The sequence below is a fragment of the Nymphaea colorata genome, chromosome 3, assembly GCF_008831285.2.
Source record: "Nymphaea colorata isolate Beijing-Zhang1983 chromosome 3, ASM883128v2, whole genome shotgun sequence".
NCBI lineage: Eukaryota > Viridiplantae > Streptophyta > Magnoliopsida > Nymphaeales > Nymphaeaceae > Nymphaea > Nymphaea colorata.
This window is the reverse complement of record NC_045140.1, coordinates 16504291-16525582: the sequence shown is the minus strand read 5'-3', so window position 1 is coordinate 16525582 and position 21292 is coordinate 16504291. Positions and strand designations below refer to the sequence as shown.

The 21292-nt window shown below is 36.5% G+C and overlaps 1 protein-coding gene and 1 long non-coding RNA gene across 2 annotated transcripts in view; one reads left to right on the top strand and one right to left on the bottom strand.

Annotated features, from left to right (window-relative positions):
• Positions 1–710: 710 nt before the first annotated feature.
• The window catches only part of LOC116251463 (uncharacterized), a 53734-nt gene continuing 33152 nt past the window's right edge, over positions 711–21292 (bottom strand). The window contains exons 6-11 of the mRNA XM_050076786.1: positions 8506–8561; positions 7491–7593; positions 6890–6981; positions 6719–6799; positions 1056–1184; positions 711–734 (exon numbers count right to left, since the gene is read on the bottom strand). Coding sequence (XP_049932743.1) covers positions 711–734; positions 1056–1184; positions 6719–6799; positions 6890–6981; positions 7491–7593; positions 8506–8561 — 485 coding nt within the window. The remainder of the gene's footprint in view (positions 735–1055; positions 1185–6718; positions 6800–6889; positions 6982–7490; positions 7594–8505; positions 8562–21292) is intronic.
• LOC126409872 (uncharacterized) lies at positions 20012–21157 on the top strand. The gene is made up of 2 exons (XR_007572742.1): positions 20012–20175; positions 20772–21157. It is a non-coding gene; the product is annotated as an uncharacterized LOC126409872 (long non-coding RNA).

Genomic DNA, 21292 nt, shown 5'->3' with positions numbered 1-21292 from the left:
TGACTTTCTCAACTTCATAGGATTTTTCTTCACTGCTCATATCCAGGATTTTTTCGATTTTCCTCTTCCATTGATGGACAACAAGAATTTGAAATTTCCACCTTCCACTTGGAAAGGTACTAAGAATAAAGCAAGGCACATCATTGTGTGAGAAAACACTTTAAAAATGTTTTTAAGCAAAACTGAAAAGTTCCTCTTTTACAAAAGTTCTTGACATCAAATGGTATATCACCAGGAGAAAGGAACTGTACTCCCTAAATAGATGGGTGAATGTAAAACTTGGCTGGTTAAAAGAACGAACTTCACCAAATCTCCCATAAAAGTAGGGTCTTCTGTACAAAAGATTGGTTTAAGGGTGAGGAGTTCCCAAAAAAGTTGGGTATTCAACTGATTGAAAGTTTCACAAATGGTTTGGGTTAGGTTCTTCTATCAAAAAACACTAAAAATTCAAAAAGAAGGATAAAACTTTAGTACGTAAAAAAAGAGGCATCGTAAGCTAAGGTCTCATTTTTATGATACAAAAATCCAATGCCGTAAACAACCCCAAGCATCATAACGTTGTTGTTTACGACCAGTTATGAACTTAAATCAAATTAGACATTGACCCACTAATCAGCTTACATGTGAATAACCAAAGCTAATGCTTCTACAATCAACTCGTTTTTTAGCATTGAAAAAGGGAAGAAAGAAACATCTCCAAGTCAAACTAATTATGTAGCTTTAAGTCCTGAACACTAGAAAACCAATTACACATGCAAATACATGAACAAAAACAAGGGTACTTACACAGATGTTTTTTGTTAATTTTACTATACTCTTTAGTATGCTTTCTTCAATGAGAGAAGAAACTACAACTATACCAGCAATTGATGCCAGCATGACATCAAGATCCAAATCAAGGCCAAACATGAGCAAATATAAAAGCATGAATCGTATGGCAGAAGCATAGAGATGCTAGGGCTTTTTAAACGATATCCAAGTTTAATAGGAGCAGCACAGAAACATGGAACAAGTGATGACAGAACATATTCATAGAAATTTTGAGTTGGACATGCCTGGACTCGAGAAACATTTGTGGAGTTAGAAGTGCCTCCAAAAGAGTCCACATTGTCATCAGGACGGGGTCCACAAAATTGTGTGACATTGAACTGGTTGGCACTTGAACACAAAGGATTCCTTGTAGCCTGAGCAATTCAAACAAATGCAATCCAATAAGACATATTGTATGCTAAATGTGAAATTTATCTAAATGAAGAACAAGAAAACTGATCCCGTAAATTGAAAAGTAAACACACTGTAATCAGCGCATTGTTGAATACACCAATTTGCTAGGCATTTAAACATGGTTTCAAATAATTCACTTGTAAAAGTAAAGTTGCATTTTTGGTTAGTATTAATTTTAATCAATCATCCTTTGTTACATGCGATAAAAAGCTAGTAACTTTCTAATACTTTCCGCATAGTTAACGACATCACAATTCTTATGGCATAGTTAGCAAGAAACGTGAAAGTTTATATTTTAGTTATTGTCATTTTAACGATAAAAAAGAACGAATTTTAATGCTTCCTTCCAAGTAATTAACAAATTTTTAGAAATTATAAGAATTTTTGAAATTATGTTTCACTGGCAAAATGTATTTGACATTAAATATTTGAAAAGTATAAAAACTCTGGGAAGTACGAAAAAGATCACAAAGCTAGTAAAACTTTCAAAACAGTTTATAAGTGTCTAAAAAAGTTCAAATTAGTAAATATGAGAAATATTTAACATTTAGAAAAGGTAAAGAGTCATAATCGAAACAATATAGTCTTTCCAAAAGATGTGAAAAAGTGCAGCAATTTTGTAAAATTAGAAAAAAATGAGCAATGGTTACAGGGGCATTATAAACGTTTGTAGTCATTATAAAAATATGTAAAAAATCTTGTAAAACAAAAACAATTGCTATCATGTTTAGAAAAAATAATGCAAAAAACAAACTCAAGAGAATGGTAGCTTTAAACAGGCTGAAATAATTGCCAAAAAGTCTATGAAATTGACATAAATAGAGTGCATTAACAAACCAAGCAGCTTCAACAATAACAAGCCACAAACCATAAGCATACAGCTTTCCAATGGTAGACTATTCTGCAGCATTTCCAATGTAAGATAGTACAATCTCCACAATGTCATAGTCTGTGACTTATGTCTCATATAACTACCATACCAGCAGTTCAAAAGGTTTTCTCAGCATCAAAGATTGCTAGTGGAAATAATCATTCACCAGTAAAGCCAATCATGCTTTACAAGAGTGCAAAAGTATCAGCCTACTGTACAACAAGAAGTGCCTTAAGCAGAACGCTGTTGTTGTGACTATTGTGTCTCAACAACACAACTATGATTGATACATAAATGACCTTAACTATCCCATGATAACATGCAGCAACACTTAGAAAGCAAGATTAAGTCATTAAACCCTTAAACAAACTTCAACAACAACATATTTCTTTCAAAACAAACCTGAACAAAGACGTCCAACCAAACAACACAGCCACTGAAAGAGTACAAACAGTCTTATTTAGGAAAAACACTGTGATCGACCCCCTCCTACGTCAACAAAAGGTTCAATAGTGTTTCAACCATAAAAGAAGAGCTATGCCTAATATAAAGTTCAAAATCCACAAGAGTAGTAAATTTTACAAACTTTGAATGCTATTTTCAAAGTAATTAGAAACTTTCCATAGACTTAGTCTAACCAGATGTTAAATTTTGTAAAAATTTTGTGAAGTCCATAAAAGGTCAAAAACCAAGTAAAACATTTAACATGTTTATAAGTGTACATAAACGTTACAACTAGTTTTTGACATTTTGCAGAAAACGTGAAGAGTCATAAATTTTCGAGAAGTAATAGTGTTCACAAAACATGTGCAAAAGAGCAAGAATTTTGTAAAACTAGAAAAAAATTGATAAAGTTTACCAATACTTCAAATTACGCACATATTTCACCAAAATGCATAAAAAAGGGTTAACTTTTAGAAATCCAAAAAAAAGTCCAAAACCATTAGCAACTGTAAAAAAAAAGGCAAAAGTTTCATCACGTCCAAAAACTTGCAAGTGTTGACAATTAAGAAAAACACCAATACTTACATATTTTATCAGTTCAAAACAATACTTACAAATTTAAAAGATTTGTAAAATTTGCAAAAAGCTATATAAAACTTCTAAACAATTTATAAGAGATCAATACTGCTTTTGCAAATTTAAAGAGACATAAACTTAACAAAACAATAGTCCTTCCAACATATGAAAAAGTGCAACCATTTTGCAAAACCAGAACAGCTTTTGATTAAGTTTTGCAAAATTTCAAATAGCACATGAATTTGACAAAAACCCATAAAAATGTCATCTTTCCAAAACCAAAACAATGTAAAGCTTTCTCAAACATTCAAAAATTTTATGGGATCAAAGCAACATTTGCAAAAGATTAAAAGAGTTCAAAAGTGCTTCAACCGTAAAAGAAAAGATATGCCAAATATAAAGTTTTAAAACCCATAAAAGTAGTAAATTAACAAAGTTTGAATGATACTTTTAAAGTAATTAGAAACTTTCCATAGATTTAGTGTAGCAAGATGTTAAATTTTGGAAAAGTTCAAAAATTTTGTGAAGTTCATTAAACGTCAAAAACCAAGCAAAACCATTAAAAAGTTTATAAGTACATCAACGATGGTCGTAGTCTTTGACATTTTGTAGAAAACGTGAAAAGTCATGGTTTTCAAGAAGTAAAAGTGTTTGCAAAACATGTGCAAAATAGCAATAATTTTGTAAAACTAGAAAAAAATTGATAAGCAGCTAGAACTGAGGTCTCCTCTCTAAGGTCTAGATCAGAGCTCTCATCTAATCCGGTCTAGGATGTTGGATTGCGGATTTTGGAGGTCTCATTTTATCCGGTCTAGGACGTCGAATGAATATTTTTTTGAAAATGGATGTGAATTTTAAAAAATTAAACCCAAGTCTAGACCATGTTTAAAATCATTTTGAAAAATTATACAATCCAATGGTATTTAGAAACTTGAAACTTGAAAGTATGAAGGTGCATTTACAAGTTTGAGAATTTAGCACAGATTTAAGAAAAGTACGAAATCAAATCCAAAACAATTGAAGATCTCAAAATAAATTGAGAAAATTCACAAAAAAATGAATCATAAGAATTTGAATTCAATTTACAAAATTTTGGAAAACTTAGAGAGTGGTTTCAAAAATGTATATAGACAAAGTAAAACACTGGAAATGATTTCAAATACTCATAAGGGATTTGAATCTGTTCAATGATGTTTGATTTAGGATTTGGATGCAAGAAATAGATCAGAGGTCTAATCTCATCTGGTATGGGATTCATACCTACGGTTTGGATAAGAGGTCAGCTCTCATCTGGTCTAGGATGTTGTAGGTGGGAATTAGACCAAAGCACTAGAATAGATGTCCAAACTTATACCGTCTCAGAAGTTGGATTGGTAATTCGAAATTGGATTTCAAATTTAAAAAATCTGAACCCGAGAGTTCAGACCATGTTTAAAATCGTTTTACAAATTCGGACAACCTAGTGTAATTTAGAAACTCTAGAATAGAAAAGTGCAATTAAAAACTTGAGAATTTAACATGCATTTAGAAAATGTCGCACATCAAATACAAGAAATTTAAAGATACAACAAGAAATTGAGATGATTCTAAGAAAATTAAAAGAATTTGAAGCCAAATTGCACAACTCTGGAAGATTTGACAATGATTTCAAAGACTTATATACACAAACTAATATTCTTCAAGTGATTTCAAAAATTCCTAAAGGATGTGAAAAGAATTTGCAACAAATCAGAAAATCACTCATTTTTTTATGTGATCAAGTATATGATGTTGGATTTGGGATTTTGATCTTGGAAATAGATCATAGGTCTGATCTAGTCCCCTACGCGAAAATTGAAGTTGGTGATTCTACCCTAAGATTTCAATTATAAGTCTCATCTTATCCGACTTGGGATGTTGGATTTGGGATTTTGACCTAAGGTATGGATTAGAGATCTCATCCAATCTGGTCTAGGATGTTGGATTGCGTTTTCAACAAGCATCTAGAACGGAGGTCTCGTCTCTAAGGTCCAGATCAGAGGTCACATCTAATCCGGTCTAGGATGTTGGATTGCGGGTTTTGAACTAGCATTAAGAACGGAGGTCTCATTTTATCCGGTCTAGGACGTCGAATGAATATTTTTTTGAAAATGGATGTGAATTTTAAAACATTAAACCCAAGTCTAGACCATGTTTAAAATCATTTTGAAAAATTATACAATCCAATGGTATTTAGAAACTTGAAAGTATAAAGGTGCATTAACAAGTTTGAGAATTTAGCACAGATTTTAGAAAAGTACGAAATCAAATCCAAAAAATCTGAAGAACTCAAAAGAAATTGAGAAAATTCACAGAAAATGAATCATAAGAATTTGAATTCAAGTTACAAAATTTTGGAAAACTTAGAGAGTCGTTTCAAAGATGTATATAGACAAAGTAAAACACGGGAAATGATTCCAAATACTCAAAAGGGATTTGAATCTGTTCAATGATGTTTGATTTAGGATTTGGATGCAAGAAATAGATCAGAGGTCTGACCTGATCCGGTATGGGGTGTTGAAATAGGGATTCATAACTATGTTTTGGATCAAAGGTCAGCTCTGATCTGGTCTAGGATGTTGTATGCAGGAATCAAACCAAAGCTCTAGAGTAGAGGTCCAATCTTATACGGTCTCTTGGATTGGTAATTCGAAATTGGATTTCGAATTTTAAAATCTGAACCAGAGAGTTCAGACCATGTTTAAAATTGTTTTACAAATTTGAAAAACTCGAGAGTAAAAAGTGCAATTAAAAACTTGAGAATTTAACAAGCATTTAGGAAATGTCACACATCAAATACAAGAAATTTAAAGATACAACGAGAAATTGAGAAGATTCTACAAAAATGAAAAGAATTTGAAGCCAACTTGCACAATTTTGGAAGACTTGACAATGATTTCAAAGACTTATATAGACAAACTAATATTCTTCAAATGATTTCAAAAATTCCTAAAGGATTTGAAAAGAATTTACAACAAATCAGAAAATCACTCATTTTTTTATGTGATCAAGTATATGATGTTGGATTAGGGATTTTGATCTAAGAAATAGATCATAGGTCTGATCTAGTCCCCTACGCGATCAAAGGTCTCATCTAATCGGGTCTAGGATGTTGGATTGCGGATTTTGAGCAAGCAAGTAGAACTGAGGTGTCATTTTATCCGGTCTAGGATGCCGAATGCATACATGTTTTTGAATGCAGATGTGATTTTTAAAATATACAAAAGTCTAGACCATGTTTAAAATCATTTTGAAAATTTATAAAATCCAATGGACTTTAGAAACTTGAAAGTTTAAAGTTGTCATTACTTTGTATACATGAATGACTCCATTAAACTCTGGGACTAGGCTAACTTGGCCAAAACTATGCTGTCACGGCCAAAACTTGGATCACTCAGCCTGGTCATTCGAAGCCAAGTCTTCCCATTTCCTGATTCTTCCATTTTATTGACCAGATTGGAGACTAAGCTAACAGGTCTTAGACAACTCAGTTGGTTCGATCAAGCTATTAAACATGCATAAAAAAATCAAGACAAAGGTAAATGACTATCCTGCACAATTAAAACAAGACAAGGAAGAGATAACCTCATTCACTTGAACACAATTTGTGATGCGCTTAGCTCTACCAGTGAACTGCAAAGTCCCCTTTGTTTCATCAACATGAACCTATATATAGATAATTGATTGCATGTAACTATGAGGTTTAATGGAATTGATTGAAAGAAAATACCTAGAAAAACCAGATTTAAGTTTGACCTCTTCATGTGCAACAGTACAGATAATCATTGCCACCAAGAGCAGCATGAAGAATTGCGGTGAGCTTGCTATCACGGTAAGGAATATGTCCTCTGCAAAGATGATATACCAGTGAGAAATTAGAATCCTAATAATTATACTGCTAACAATAAAAATTTAAGAGGACAAACGGCTACCTATGCCAGACCTTTGCCTAACACCACTATCACTAATTCTGTTGATAACATTTCCAATGGGCTATTCAGCTTTTATTTATGTATTTCCCTTCCTTCAAACGTATGCCACCAGCACCAGTCTTGGATCAGAAATCATAACTTATGCATAATGGTTTTGACACAGATGATGCTGGTGGCAGCAAGAATGATCCGATAAACGAAGAGAACAAACAGTCCCCCCTCTATTATTCCCCAAACCATGCACTTAAACTTGAAAATAAAAGTGCTAAGCAAGCATAAAATTTGTGTATTTTTATATCAACAAATGAGGTTCCAGGTTTTGTCATGTATACATATCTCATGAAAGTGACAAGTTCTCACAAAAAGCCAAACAGAAGAAAGGGGAAAGTGGAAGAGTAACATTGCAAAGAACAAGTGAAGCTTACCATTTTCTGATGCAGCTCTGATAGCAATCATAGCATTAATATTTGCAGTTCCATTGACTTTATACATATGAGAGTTTGAGCCAAAGCCTCCAACACAAGATACCTAAAAATGGTCAGAATAACATATCTCATCTCTCTTGAATAATGAAGGTGAAATCATTGCCAAAAAACACATTATTCAAGCTTAATCTTCCAGGAACACAATAATAAAAAAAAAAACACTAGCAACTGGATGAAATACATCAGCAACCCTTTGAATTTTACTCATTCACTAACTTTTATATGAGATGATCCAGAAACTCCAAAGACACAACTCAGCAGGTCTCATCTTCCATATATCAAATAACAGCTTTTTACCTGTGACTTATTTGTGCAGTCTATAAATTTATGACTGATTAACAGTACAGCCTGCATAAATAGTTTGCCATCAAACAAATCTTAGCAGCTGGGATGCCGAAGGAAGTCCAACCTATTTTTTATCTATGATAGTCATGCATACGCTGTTTAAAGTTTAAACATTAACCAGGTCTTCCTAGATACTGGATCAGGTTCTTATCTTGCAAACATAACAACTTTTTATCCACAGCTTGTGCGTACACTTTATAAATGGTTAACTAACTAATAATAAGGTACAGTGGTACACCACTCATTTTGCCGTTAAATAGTCTTAGCTGTACAATGTCATGAAGGACCGATCTCTTTTTTCATTCAAAAATGCTTTCTTACCTAAGTTGACCATAAATACCTTGTTTATTTAGCAATTGTGTCTTCCTAGAAACTAGCAATAAGATTCTGAAATTATATATAGCCTTTCTCAATAGTCCAATTTCACCAGAAAGAACCATCAAATGTGGTATAAATAAATAGGCAGAAATTTTGAGAAAATACTTCCAAAAAGTAAACATTCTCAATAACAGTAAAAATTTCTTCAACCAAGGAAAGGAAGCAATGTTATCTTAAGTGACATCAATAAATGACATTTCAAATGAAGAATGATAAGTGTGGATTCACATACCACAGCAGTAACTCCATCAAAGGCATCCTTAAGTGAGTCGGGTACAAGCAGGTCTCCTGAGAAAAGGATATCATTATACTTGGACCATAGTTGAAAGTTTGAAACATAGAGGATATGTATTAATTACCAACCTTTACCTTTGAACCATGTCATATTGTCTGCCCACGCACCACGTACAGATGTCTTTCCAGTCCTAAAGATAAAAAGTAAAAGACAAATCAAGCAGATAGAAAGATGCTTTTACACTGCACTTGCCATTAACCAAATGCAACCAACCACTATATAGCAACTTTGTGTAAGATAATCCAAAACCTGGATTATATTGCAATAGAACATGGAATTTTTAGCATAATAGGTGATATTGCTAAAGCATATCCTAGCTCATGCAAAACATTATGGGAAAGGGCTAAGGAGAGAGCTTCATAGAACAAATATTGTCCAGTCACTAGAATCTAAATTCTAAATATCATCAAGGTCTCCATATTGTATCATATTGTGTACTTTTAAAACTCAACATGCAAGTTTAGAAACATCGAACTGCACCAATGGCCTCAGTAACCATATATGCCGACAGACGTATCATTGGCACATCCTTGGACCCGGCATTGGCTGGATATTGGCATCATTAGGATAAGAGAATATCCTAAATTGTCCAGTTAATATTCAACTGCCAATTAGGGCATCACTTAAAAGGGCAATGGAATAGGTCCCCAATCTTTTATTTGCCAAGAAAGGACTTCAATAAACTGTTGTCCTAGTTAAGCATACTTCAAAGTTTATCCTCCTAGATACTATGATTATGTGATCTATTAATAGGCTTGTGAATAATCGCTTTTACTTGCACATATGGAATTTGAAATTTACTTTAGGACCATTATGGGATTTCTCATATATTATTTTTTCTTCGATTTCTAAATATTTATGGATATATATATACATATATATATGTGTGTGTGTGTGTGTGTGTGTGTGTGTGTGTGTGTGTGTCTATATGTGGGGGTGGGGGGGCAGGGGGATATGTGTGGGTGTGTATTTATTTAGATAATCGTGTACGTATTGGCAAGATTGCCACAAGAAGAATACAGAAAAATAACAAAATATCCTAGGGAAATTTTATAACAAAATATACTTGGACATATTATTCATATAGGTTTTGATTTTCACTAAGAGATATTCCACAGACGAATCTAAACCAGAACAAAAAGAGGGAGGTCTAGTTGAAGTACCCTTAATGACACCATGGCCTGGCAATCTAGCATAAATAGTTCTCTGGAAATAAGAATATTTAAGGACTTAGTGGTTTCAATATATGGGAATCTGAGAGTCTATGCACCTACATGTGTGTGTGTCCTATAATACATACAATAGTGAATAGACAATATATATGGCGTATACACTTGAATTTGTAATATTATTTTGTTAATATGTAAACAAATAGGGCAAAAAAAAAAATGAGCACCACTCCTGGATAACTAGTGACTTAAACTAAACCAGCCAAATCTACCAAATTCTGTAAAAAAGAAAAAGGTTTGTATTTTAAACATCCAATGTACTCAAAAACAAAAAAGAAATACTAAAAACTATTATGATCCCATATGCCATCATAAGAAACATATAGAAGATAGTTTCCAGAAGTGTGCTAGATCAGAAACCAAAACAGAGACACGGACAGCATCTTCAGTTGACCATATCACCAAATGCCGCAGATTCTTGCCCTGAGCTTTCTATAACCTAAATTGAATCTCAACATTAACCTCCATTAAGAAAAGCGTGGAAAGAGCTAATCATGAACCTCCACGTAACTATGAGCTAATCTCAACATTAACCTAGATTGTTGATTTTTTCATTATAAACCTCCACGTATGAAACCCCAATTCTAAACTCACCATCTGTTGTCTAGTTTCAGAAATACAAGCAAACATCAGAAGAGAGACACCAGTCTACCATTTTAAAGGTTGGTCTTCACAGCATTCTAGCAGTTATTCGTGTGAAAAAACAACATGACTACCAACTGAATATGCCGAAAGACTTTCTTGGACAGCCAGATGGATAACTCTTGGATTGTTTGAAGAACCTTACCTTGTGAAAGTTTTCCCACTGCTGGTCTGCCCATAAGCGAAAAGAGTTCCTGCAAGAATTGGGTACCACTTTTTAGAACAGTCAAACAACGAAGCTCTCAGGCATGAGACTTCCTAAATAACCAAAACTAGTGTCGTTTGCGCTCGCAGCAGTTCAAACAATGATTTAGATCACAACGATGTTACAAAGGAAACGCTGATGTGAACATGACCAAAATCGTCCAATCCTTGAAAATACTAAAAGAACAAAAACTAATTCAAGAGGTACCATTGAATCCCTTGACTGCCGGTTGGTGACATCCTCAAGTTCGTGCAAGTCTCGTCGAACACGTGATCTGCACAGTCGGACCAAGAGCCCCGCTCAACGCTTTTTGCACTGTAAGAGGGAACCGCAGAGAAGAAAAGAACCTGCAGGACGGGAGGGCAAAAGGAGTTTACCGAAAGCGAAGGAGACGCCTGAAATGGGACCAGAACAGTGCGATCGTTAAACGTACTTGTAAGGTTCTGTACAATCTAAGAAAAAGATTGACCGATCGATCGATCACTAAGTGTTGAAATCGCTAACAATGAGGGACGGTGAACTCTCTCTGGAAACCTCCCTATTGCCCTCGATCTCCGAACGCTCTTCTGTTTGTCGGCTTTCGATGGATCGATAGATCGACGAGCGAGGGCCAAGGCCGATCGAACTCTTCTCGACTTCGTTCCTCTGTCTGTCTCTCGACCTTTTAGATGCCCCCTTCCCTTCCAAGCAGTGGACCTAGCGAAGCAGCATTGTTCTTGTGGGTCAAAAAATACCCTAATGAGAACAAAAAAAACAGAAAGAGCTAATGGAGAAGGGAGGAAACGTAGTCTTACTCTGCCACCAGAGGCAAGTGGAGAATCTGGTCCAGCGGGAGGATGATGGATAGGAGCTGCTGCTTGCAATTCCTAATGATGAACTGCGGCAACCCACGCCCGCAGTCTGCATCCTCCTTCCATCGTCGGCGCCATCGAGGATCCAGCCTCGCTGCCTGAGAGAGAGAGAGAGGGTGCTTTCCCTCCCTGGAACTCGGCGGGAAAAAGGAAAGAAACAGAATGGTTGAGAAGTTGCGTTTCTTGAATTTATAACTGAAGATTTAAAGGGTCTGCAAACACAAAATTCTCAAGCCGCAAATACAAAATGTTAAAGCAAAGGAGCCTGGAGGCAGAGGATTTGCAGTCTGCAGAGGGAGCCCCTTTTGCCTCGAAGCAAAGGGTTTTCTCTCAGCTCTGAAACCCTCCGCTTGAGAGGGTTTCCTCTGGTTTCAGAAACCCTCTCCCTCGAAGCAGAGAGTTTGTAGCTTAAGGGAGAGAGAGAGAGACCCCTTACCACGGTGGGTGGTCGTCGGCGATGCTCCGGTGCCGTCCCAAAACAGCTGTACATCTGGCAGAATCGAAAGATGAGAGAGCTTCGTTGAGAGAGAAATTGACGTTGAAACGAGAAAAGAAAGAGATGAAAGTATTTACGTAAGCTTTTTTTAGTTTCCAAATTTAACTCATCAATTAAATGGAAAAACCATAAAAAGAAAGTAAAAGACTCCCATATTGAGCGCAACTATTTAACCACGCTTTTCATTTGTTTTTTCACTGAACATTAATGAAAATGGATTAGACGGCAAATTAAGAACAAGAAACGTGAAGAATCATAATTTTCGAGACATAATAGTTTTTGCAAAGCGTGTTCCAAACAGCTAGAATTTTAATATAACTACAAAAAAAATTATGAAGTTTAGCAAAATTTCAAACTCTACACACATTTCACCAAAATACATAAAAAGGGTTAACTTTTAGAAACCGAAAAAAATACATTCCAAAACCATTGGCAATTGTAAAAAAAAAAAGGCAAAAGTTTCATCACGTCCAAGAAGTTCTAAGATTTGAAAATTTTGAAAAACTTGAATGCTTACAAATTTTATGAGTTGGAAACAATACTTACAAATTTAAAGGAATTTTAAAGTTTGTAAAAAGCTATATAAAACTTTTAAACAATTTATAACTGCTTTTGCAAATTTAAATAGTCATCAACTTAACAAAACAATAGTTTTTCTAACATATGAAAAAATGCAGCCTATAAAACCCGAACACCTTTTACAAGCTCGTACTGAACACATCAAATTTCCTCATGCCCGTATATCATAGCTTTAAGTAACTATTCCAGCTTATGAAATAACAAGAATTTTTATCAACCCCAAGTCGATTTCAAATTTACAATAGTCCAACAGGCCAACTTGAAGGAGTTACTTACTGGCTAGTACAACATCTTGTTGTTTCTTGGTAGGGAGTAAAATCTGCTTATTCCTCTGAATTTGAATGCCCACAAAGAAGTAAAATCTCTGTAATCAAATGATAGGATGGATTGGGATAATCACTTACTTCTGAACAAATTCCATGATACATGCAGTCAAGGTCAACTTGGGATCTTGCACTAAATGCATCGTTACAACCATAAACCAATATACTGGTATACATCACATGGAGACCTTGCCATTCTAAAGTGCAGCTTGAAAAAGAGCTTCAGAAAAAAAATTCAATTGCCTTTGGCGGCAGCAGATGCAGCCCAGAAATCACAATGAAAGACATTTTGAAGTCTGTTATCCACAAGAAACTAGGACATGAACATGAATTAGAAACACTGAGCACGGCAACAATGGGGAACCAAAAAAGACAAACAAAAACATAATATTGGCTCGGTGAATGGGTAAAGAAGCCCAGCCATGGAGAAAATGCCAAAAGGAGGATGGCAATAACACAAACATGACAAAAATTGAGCAATTTTAGTACAAATTGATGCAAACAGAAAAAGAAGAAAGCTGCAAAGCGTAAAATTATATCTTCAGACTTTATATGGCCTTTCCCAACATGTTCGGCAGATAATGAAGATTGGATTTAAGGGTCTGGACTTGTATATAAATACCTTGAAAATGTATGAGTAGGAAAATACTTAGGGCCGGCTGACTCCCAAATCAGCACATTTTCAACACCCATCAGTAACTTAGAAAGAAAGAAGACAACCGGACAAGAGGAACATTAACAAGAAGGACACACTGACAAATAAATGGGACAAGGGAAAGGGAGAAGGAGACAGAAAGATTAACGCTCCATAAACCAGTCCTAACCAATGCCTGACCCATCCCCTTGAAACCCCTCAACCTCGCCATACTCAACAGCCTCTCTCCCCAAGTACTAAATCAAAACCAAAACTAGCAAGACCGACAGACCCCCATCCCCCATCCACTAACATAATGTGGGTACATTTGAATGAGCGATGTCTGTACTGTCTGTACATCCCATCAAGTGCTTTCAAACCTTTGCTAGTCGGAATGGTCATCCTTCATGAAGTGAGACTCACCTATTAATCAAAGGAAAGCAAATCTTGCTAACCGTCATCATCATCCTATTAGGTCTACATGTTGCACATGACCTTCCAACAACATCAATATGCTTAGTATAGCTGCCATGAAGTACTTGAAGCTATACAAAACCAAGTCATAAGGCAAAACAGCCTGCAGCTATAATCAAACTTTGGAGGGAAAATTCTAAGCGATTGAAACAGACACTGAAGACTAGTATCCAACTAAATTTAAAGCAAGACCATTTCAGCTATGATTTTCAAGTGTCAAAACTGATGTTGTGATCAGCACGGGCAACTGAACAACCATAATGATCTGTTATATTAAGACGGGTTGCAGCTGACAAATTATCACAACAAAACTTATCTTGATGTTGACATGCCATCTCTTTGAATTCTCCAAATTAATCCAACAATCCAAGTAGTTGTGCTTCTTCAGCAATTCTCGTGTTGTACCTCAACGTATTGGGTATTCTTGTTTGAAGAGGCATCTTATTTCCATTCTCATTTTGTCTCAGAAGACCACGTAGTCAACGTCAACCCCGAAATCGTCAGCATCTTCTCATACTCCCCCCATATAAACATGGGGCTTGAGCAGACCTGCAAAATCATAAAATTTCTTCCTTGTCTTGATCTTCCTCATTTCTCCTTCTCGTTACTCCTTAGACAGCAGCTTTCAGGAAAAGGTAAAAGCTCACAATCTAAGACCTTTTCGCCTGAATTCAGCGGGCAACAGTTTATGTTGGACTTTCTAGCTTATGCCATTCAAGATCTAATGCTCATAATTGAGGATAAAAATTAGGCAGTCATAAACCATGTGGCTTCAAATTTTGCCAGAAACCAACAGCCAACCCTTAAAAAACACCCACTAACCTACGAACTGCAATTCTCAATATATTAACCACTTACTTCTGAAAAAATTCCATGATACCTGCAGTCAAGGTCAACTTGGGATATTGCATTAAATGCATCGTTACAACCATTTTCATAAACCAATATACTGGTATACATCACATGGTGACCTTGCCATTCTAAAGTGCAGTTTGAAAACGATCTTCCAAAAAAATATTGAATTTCCTTTGGTTATTGGCTCGGTGAATGGGTAAAGAAGCCCAGCCATGGAGAAAATAACAAAAGGAGGATGGCAATAACACAAACATGCCAAAAATTGAGCAACAGTAGTACAAATTGATGCATACAGAAAAAGAAAAGAAGAAAGCTGCAAAGCCTAGCATTATATCTTCAGACTTTATATGGTCTTTCCCAACATGTTGGGTAGATAATGAAGATTGGATTTAAGGGTCTGAAATTGCATATAAATTCCTTGCAAATGTATGACTAGGAAAGTACTTAGGGCCGGCTGAGTCCCAAATCAGCACATTTTCAACCCAGCAGTAACTTAGAAAGAAGACAACCGACAAAGGAAAAGATGAACATTAACAAGAAGGACACGATTGACAAATAAATAGGACACTAGATAGGGAAAGGGAGAAGGAGACAGAAAGATTAACGTTCCATAAACCAGTCTTAACCCAATGCACAAAGCACACATTAATCCCAATGGACCTGACCCATCCCCTGGAAACCCCACTACCTCGCCATACTCAACAGCGTCACTCCCCAAGTACTAAATCAAAACCAAAACTAGCAAGACCGAGACTCCCACCCCCAAACAGGAAAGTCTAGCTCAATTTATAAAGAAGGCGTTCAACAACCCATGAAGCACGTGGAAGAACAGAACTACTATTTAAGATTCAAACAAGCATGGAACCACAACAACTACTTTAACCCATGTTCCTAATATGCTAGACTATACACAATAAGAACTCTAGTCAACTAATTCACTATAGAAAACTGACTCAAACTAGCCATGACATTAATAAATATTGAACATGGGTCTCAAAGTCTAAAGACTCTAAACCAAGTAGACACTCAACAATAAGACCAAACCTCAACTAAAATGATTTAAAGAGAAGTAGTATTGCCTCGAATACTCACCAATTAGGAATATAGCAAAAGACGTCAAATTTTCTTTTCAAAGCATTGATCTTTGAAAAGGCTTGTTATTTTCAAATTTTTGCCCATAAGCTTTTAGTGCATGTTGTGTTCAAAAGATATAACCTTCCTTTACCTGCGATGAAGTATTAGGATTTGGAATCGCGCCGATGCTATCGAATCTCACAAAGGGATTTCCTTCCATTTTCAAGGTATGAGCATGAAGAAATTGTTCTCTGCTTCATAGGAAACCAAAGAAAAGGAGCGGATATTAACCTCAAATCATTCACCCACAAAGGATTTTCAATCAATGCTAGAGACTTCAGCCTTCATGTTCTTAATCCCCTGGCAGACACTTTTTTTGTTCTTGCTTTCTTTTGTCTTTGATTTTCTTTTTCTTTTTCTTGCTTTTTTTTCCTGCTTGTCTTTTTTTTTGTTTTGATTTTTTTTTTTAGGCCGACCTTCACCTTTGAGGGAAATCCGTCACCACCCCAAAGGCTACTACAGAACGCCATCTCTTTGATGGTTTTGTGTAGCTTTGTCACGTGTCATACCCACTTCAACTCGTGAGTTTCAACGAGACAAAATGTTCATAGGTTGTTATCTTCGTGGAATATACATAAATCACCTTTATGCATACCCAGTACTCTCGATTACTAACCCAGAGGAACAACTACACTCGCCCCGAGCCCATCTCTCAACACTCATTTTGCTACCTGCCAAGGTTTCAAAGAACACTCGGGCTTCCACCTCATCGCACTTTCATGTTTGATTCTTGCAGATGTTTGATTGCAAAGGCGAATAGCAGTTCCTAATCCTTGAGCTCCTCGACATCACTGAACTCATCTTCATAGCTCACACAAAGAATCTTTCCAGTCTTCTCCTTCAATTGACTGACAGCAATGGCTTGAAACTTCCTCCTTTACCCTCAAAGGAATACCTAAGACAAAGCGAAGGTACATCCTAGTGCAGCAAAATTGCTTTTCAAAATGGTAGGTTTACTAAAAATTCTTGACATCAAGCGATATATTGCCTAGATTATTTTCCCTTTTCCTTCAAAAAGAGTACGTTTATAAAACCAAGTGACCTATGGTTGGAAGTAGAAAAATGACTAGGATGGTCTTTGCAATCTAAAGATCACAAGAAATCATTCGCCTTGGAACTCCCCTAAAAAATATAGGACTTTGTGAAGGAAGGGTCCATATGGACGAGATATAACACACTAGGAATGAAAAACACGACAGTTCAATCCTTTCAACCTAATCAGCAGCAGCAAGTTTCAATCTACTTGCCGTCAAAAACTGCAACATATACAACCAGTCTTCTAATTGCCACAGCAATTGGTACTGACCCAGATCTTCAAATGAGTCAACAACTAATTTAGAATCAATCAAGAAAATTTATAGCAGCAGGTCGTCTCCTTTTTTTTTTTTTTGAGAAAGAAGCCCCAACTTGACAAACAAAACAAATCACACATAGCCAAGCTACGATACCGTGTGAACAAACGAAATATCTCACAAACAGGTATCACACTTGTGAATTGCAAAATTGATTTTCTAAGAATCTCACAAAATAGCTCTTTAAGAGCTTGATCGGCCAACAAACAGAGAACAACATGAGCTGTTGGGATCTCCAACAACTTGAAACAAAGCCGTTGTAGAGCTCTCGGCTCTCTATAGCTAAGATATTCAGCTGGGAAAGCAGAAAATATAAAAAATAAAATATTACACAAAGCAAAAAAAAAAAAAAACATACTGCTGACTTCCTAACATAGTAGATGTCATCTAAAGTAAAAAAATATTCAGTGTTTCATAGCAATATTTGAAAATCATGTCCACCACAGTAACTTACGTACATATATGTTCACTCACTCTAACAACTACAAGAAAAAAAATCAATATTGATTTAAATAATTCTGCTTCTCCTCTGACGCCTCAAAGAATAACATGAAAAAGGGGGAAGTTAAAGAATTAAATTGGCTGAGAATACACTTATGAAAGCTAATGACGGACTTAACGTACACCATTGTGAATGAAATGCAAAAAAGTGTTGTTGAAGCATAAAAAAACTAAGTGTACATACAGACAAAAATTTCATCAAACAACTTGAGGAGTAGCATGTTGAAGATAGCAAATGAGTGAGAGAGACAGGAAAAGATAACAAACAAGAGCTGCGTCGGCCATGTCAGGCGCAGAGCCTTAGCCAGAGAGAGAGAGAGAACAGGTTGACATAGATGTCTCAAACGACCTCATATGAGAACACCCACCAGCGATTAGGGCTGGGCCACCTTCGTTCCGCAGGTCTGGCCTATTCAGAACCTGGTGTGAGCGAGAGATAGAGAGAGGGAGTGGAGAAAGACGGTTTAGTGCATACCTGGAAGAAGAGCAGGAGCTCGGAGGGAGACGGGTTGCTTGCATCTGAAGAAGAAGAGGGGAGACGCAGGGGAACGGTTGAGAGGTTTAATCGAGAGGAAAGGGAGAGAATGTGTGGGCGAGGGTTTTCATCGAGAGGGAGCTTGAAAGTTTGTCTGGATTTACAACTTAAGGAAAGGAAAGCAAATAATTCTAAATCCCATGACCGTTGCGATAACTTTTTGGTTTCTTAAATTAATTGTCTTCCTTTTCATTAACGAATAACGGATAGTCCAATGTTAGAATATTCCTCATATTAAGTTGTTTTATTTGTTCAGATTACCAAAATTTGGATCTTGACCCAATTAGGATAAACCATTGTCTAGATGGATTGGATCTCAACGTGGAATCTAGAAAATAATTTGGTTCTTAACAAGAATGAACTGAGTTGCAGGTCGACTAAAATTCAGATCCCACATGACTAGAATTGTTTATGCATCGGCTCAGTTTGAGGTCTAGTTGGAGATTTCGAACAGAATACCCAAACTGAGACGATGGATATGACCTGGATTGAGTTGGATGAGAGTTAGATCCTTAACAGCTCTGGATTTGAACCTTATTGTCTCGGCTCGGAACCATAACTCCGTGTTGGGTCTGATAAAAGGAACCTGATCATTGGTTGGCCACCAAAATAACAATCAAGATTCATTCACTTAATTTGGATCTAATTAAATAAACCCAGAATCCAGATTTTAGACTTCAAAGGGATTTAGATCGGGTCCTCAATCCAATGGACTTGAATACCAAAAAATAGTATCAATGCTTTCCTCGTCTCTTCTTCATGAGTCATGACTACAACAGAGCTCACACCTGCTAGGCGATCGAAAGCCTCGTCGAGTATCCTGTGTTTGTGTTTGTGTTTGTTTCCTACATTGAACTCGTTGTCAGAAATATCATTTAGGGATTTTAAACGGCAAATTTTGTTTGGTGTATAATACAGGCAAAGTTTAAAATCTAGGAAAATCTCAACAAATTTAAAAAAAAAATAATAAAATAAATTGTAAAAGTAACATACGAAGAACATGAAAATAAAATTTTTTAGTAAATGCAAGAAAGAATACAAAGGTAAAGTTTAAAATCTCAGGAAAATCTGGGCAAAGTTAAATGCAAAAAAATACAAAAACAAGTTTTTTAATAACAAAAATGCCAGACAATCTTAGAAGCCAGCGTCATCCCTCACAATGAGCGGCTCCAAAATCTTGTGGGGATCGATTGGATTTCGGAGCCATACAGTTATTTTGTTTATTACAAGAAAGCTCGTTTTTGAAAGAGAGAGAAGGAGGGGGCGAGAGAATAAGAGGCCATGCCTACACTTGTCTGCTCCCTCACTAGGATGGAAGGTCGACAGAAGAAACACTATAGCTATGGAGAAGATGAAAATGGTGCGAGATCGTGGTCAGTACCATCCAGGGGGGCGTTCATCAGCACTCGAATTGTGAAATTTAATAATCGAATTACTTTTCTTCATCGGCACTCGAATTTGAATATATGAACATCCAAAAGAGGACAAACCCGGGCCGGGCCTTCCATGGGCCTTGATTCTGAACCCATCGCTTTCTATCCAGTTAGCAACCTACTTTGACAGCTCGCCCTTATCGCTTGAAAGGGAGAGCTAGAACCACATTTTGTAATTATCAGAATTCAGAATCGGCCTTCTATTTTTCGATACTTACAGATTCACCCCTACCTGTCTGTCAATAAGTAGGGTTGGAGGAGTGAGTTTGTTCGCCATCACAAACACAAATGGCATCCAAGAGCACCAGCCGTCTTCTCCCAGTCCCTGCCTTCCTCCTCCTTGCTCTCCTGCTCCTCTCCTTCGGTACCCTCTCCCTTTCTCTCTCTTTTATATATATATAACATACACACACAAACTATTGTTGGGCGCATTAAAGCAATTCTTTCGATTTCCATCCTGATTCAATGTCCATTACGGATATTGTTTGAGAAAAGAGATACAAAATGTATTAATTGTTAGAATTTTAGTTGGTATCTAGGACGAAGCAAATCATGCGAAACCCTTGAAATATGCACATTATCAAATAATATGCACTAAACCAAATCGTTTGAAAAGTCTAGAAATGGATTATATAGGAATGACCGACTTAACGACTACTGTCCCTCAAATCACAACTTCCTAATCGAATTCACAGCCTTTAAAACCGTAGGGTTTAGAATAATCTTCTCGCCCACTCATGATCGAGCAGCGCTATGTATACCATTTGAATGTTCGAATCGATCTCAAAGAGATGAAAATTCTGAATGAAGTTGTATCCGTTCCATGGTGAAATTAAACAAAGGAACAAATTACTGTGGAAACTATGGACATCCCACTTCTTCCGTAGATTGTTTGTTGTTAACTAACTTCGCTCTAAGGCTGGACATCTAACATGTTTTTAAACTTCCATTTCAAAACAGGGGATGTGGAGAAAGCAGAGGCGAGGATCTGTTCGACTCCCAGCCTCAAGTTCCACGGCCTGTGCTTCAGCGACACGAACTGCGCAAACATCTGCCGCACTGAACACTTCCCTAAGGGCTCCTGCCAGGGCTTCCGGAGGCGATGCATGTGCGAGACGCCATGCCCATCTGAAAACTAGTTACTTCCTCGTTTATAGGCCCTTTTTTCGCCGTTACGAGAGGCCTGGTCCGAGAAAAGCGGCCAGTACTGTCTGTGGTGGGGATGCAACCAGCTAGTAGTAGTGATGTCTTTGATGCCTGAATTCCTATCCTTCTCTCTCTCTTGTCAAATGCTGTTTTCCTCTTTCCGTTCCTCATGTGGAACAAATAAAATGAATTTGGCAGCATTTTTTTGTGCAAACTTTAAATCTCACCAAGATAAGTTGAGCAATCGAAATTTGGGATTTGCGAAAGGCAAATAGACACAGCGGCAGCGCGACTTATTTGGCAGCGCCTCGTTAACGGATGCATCAATAGCAGAG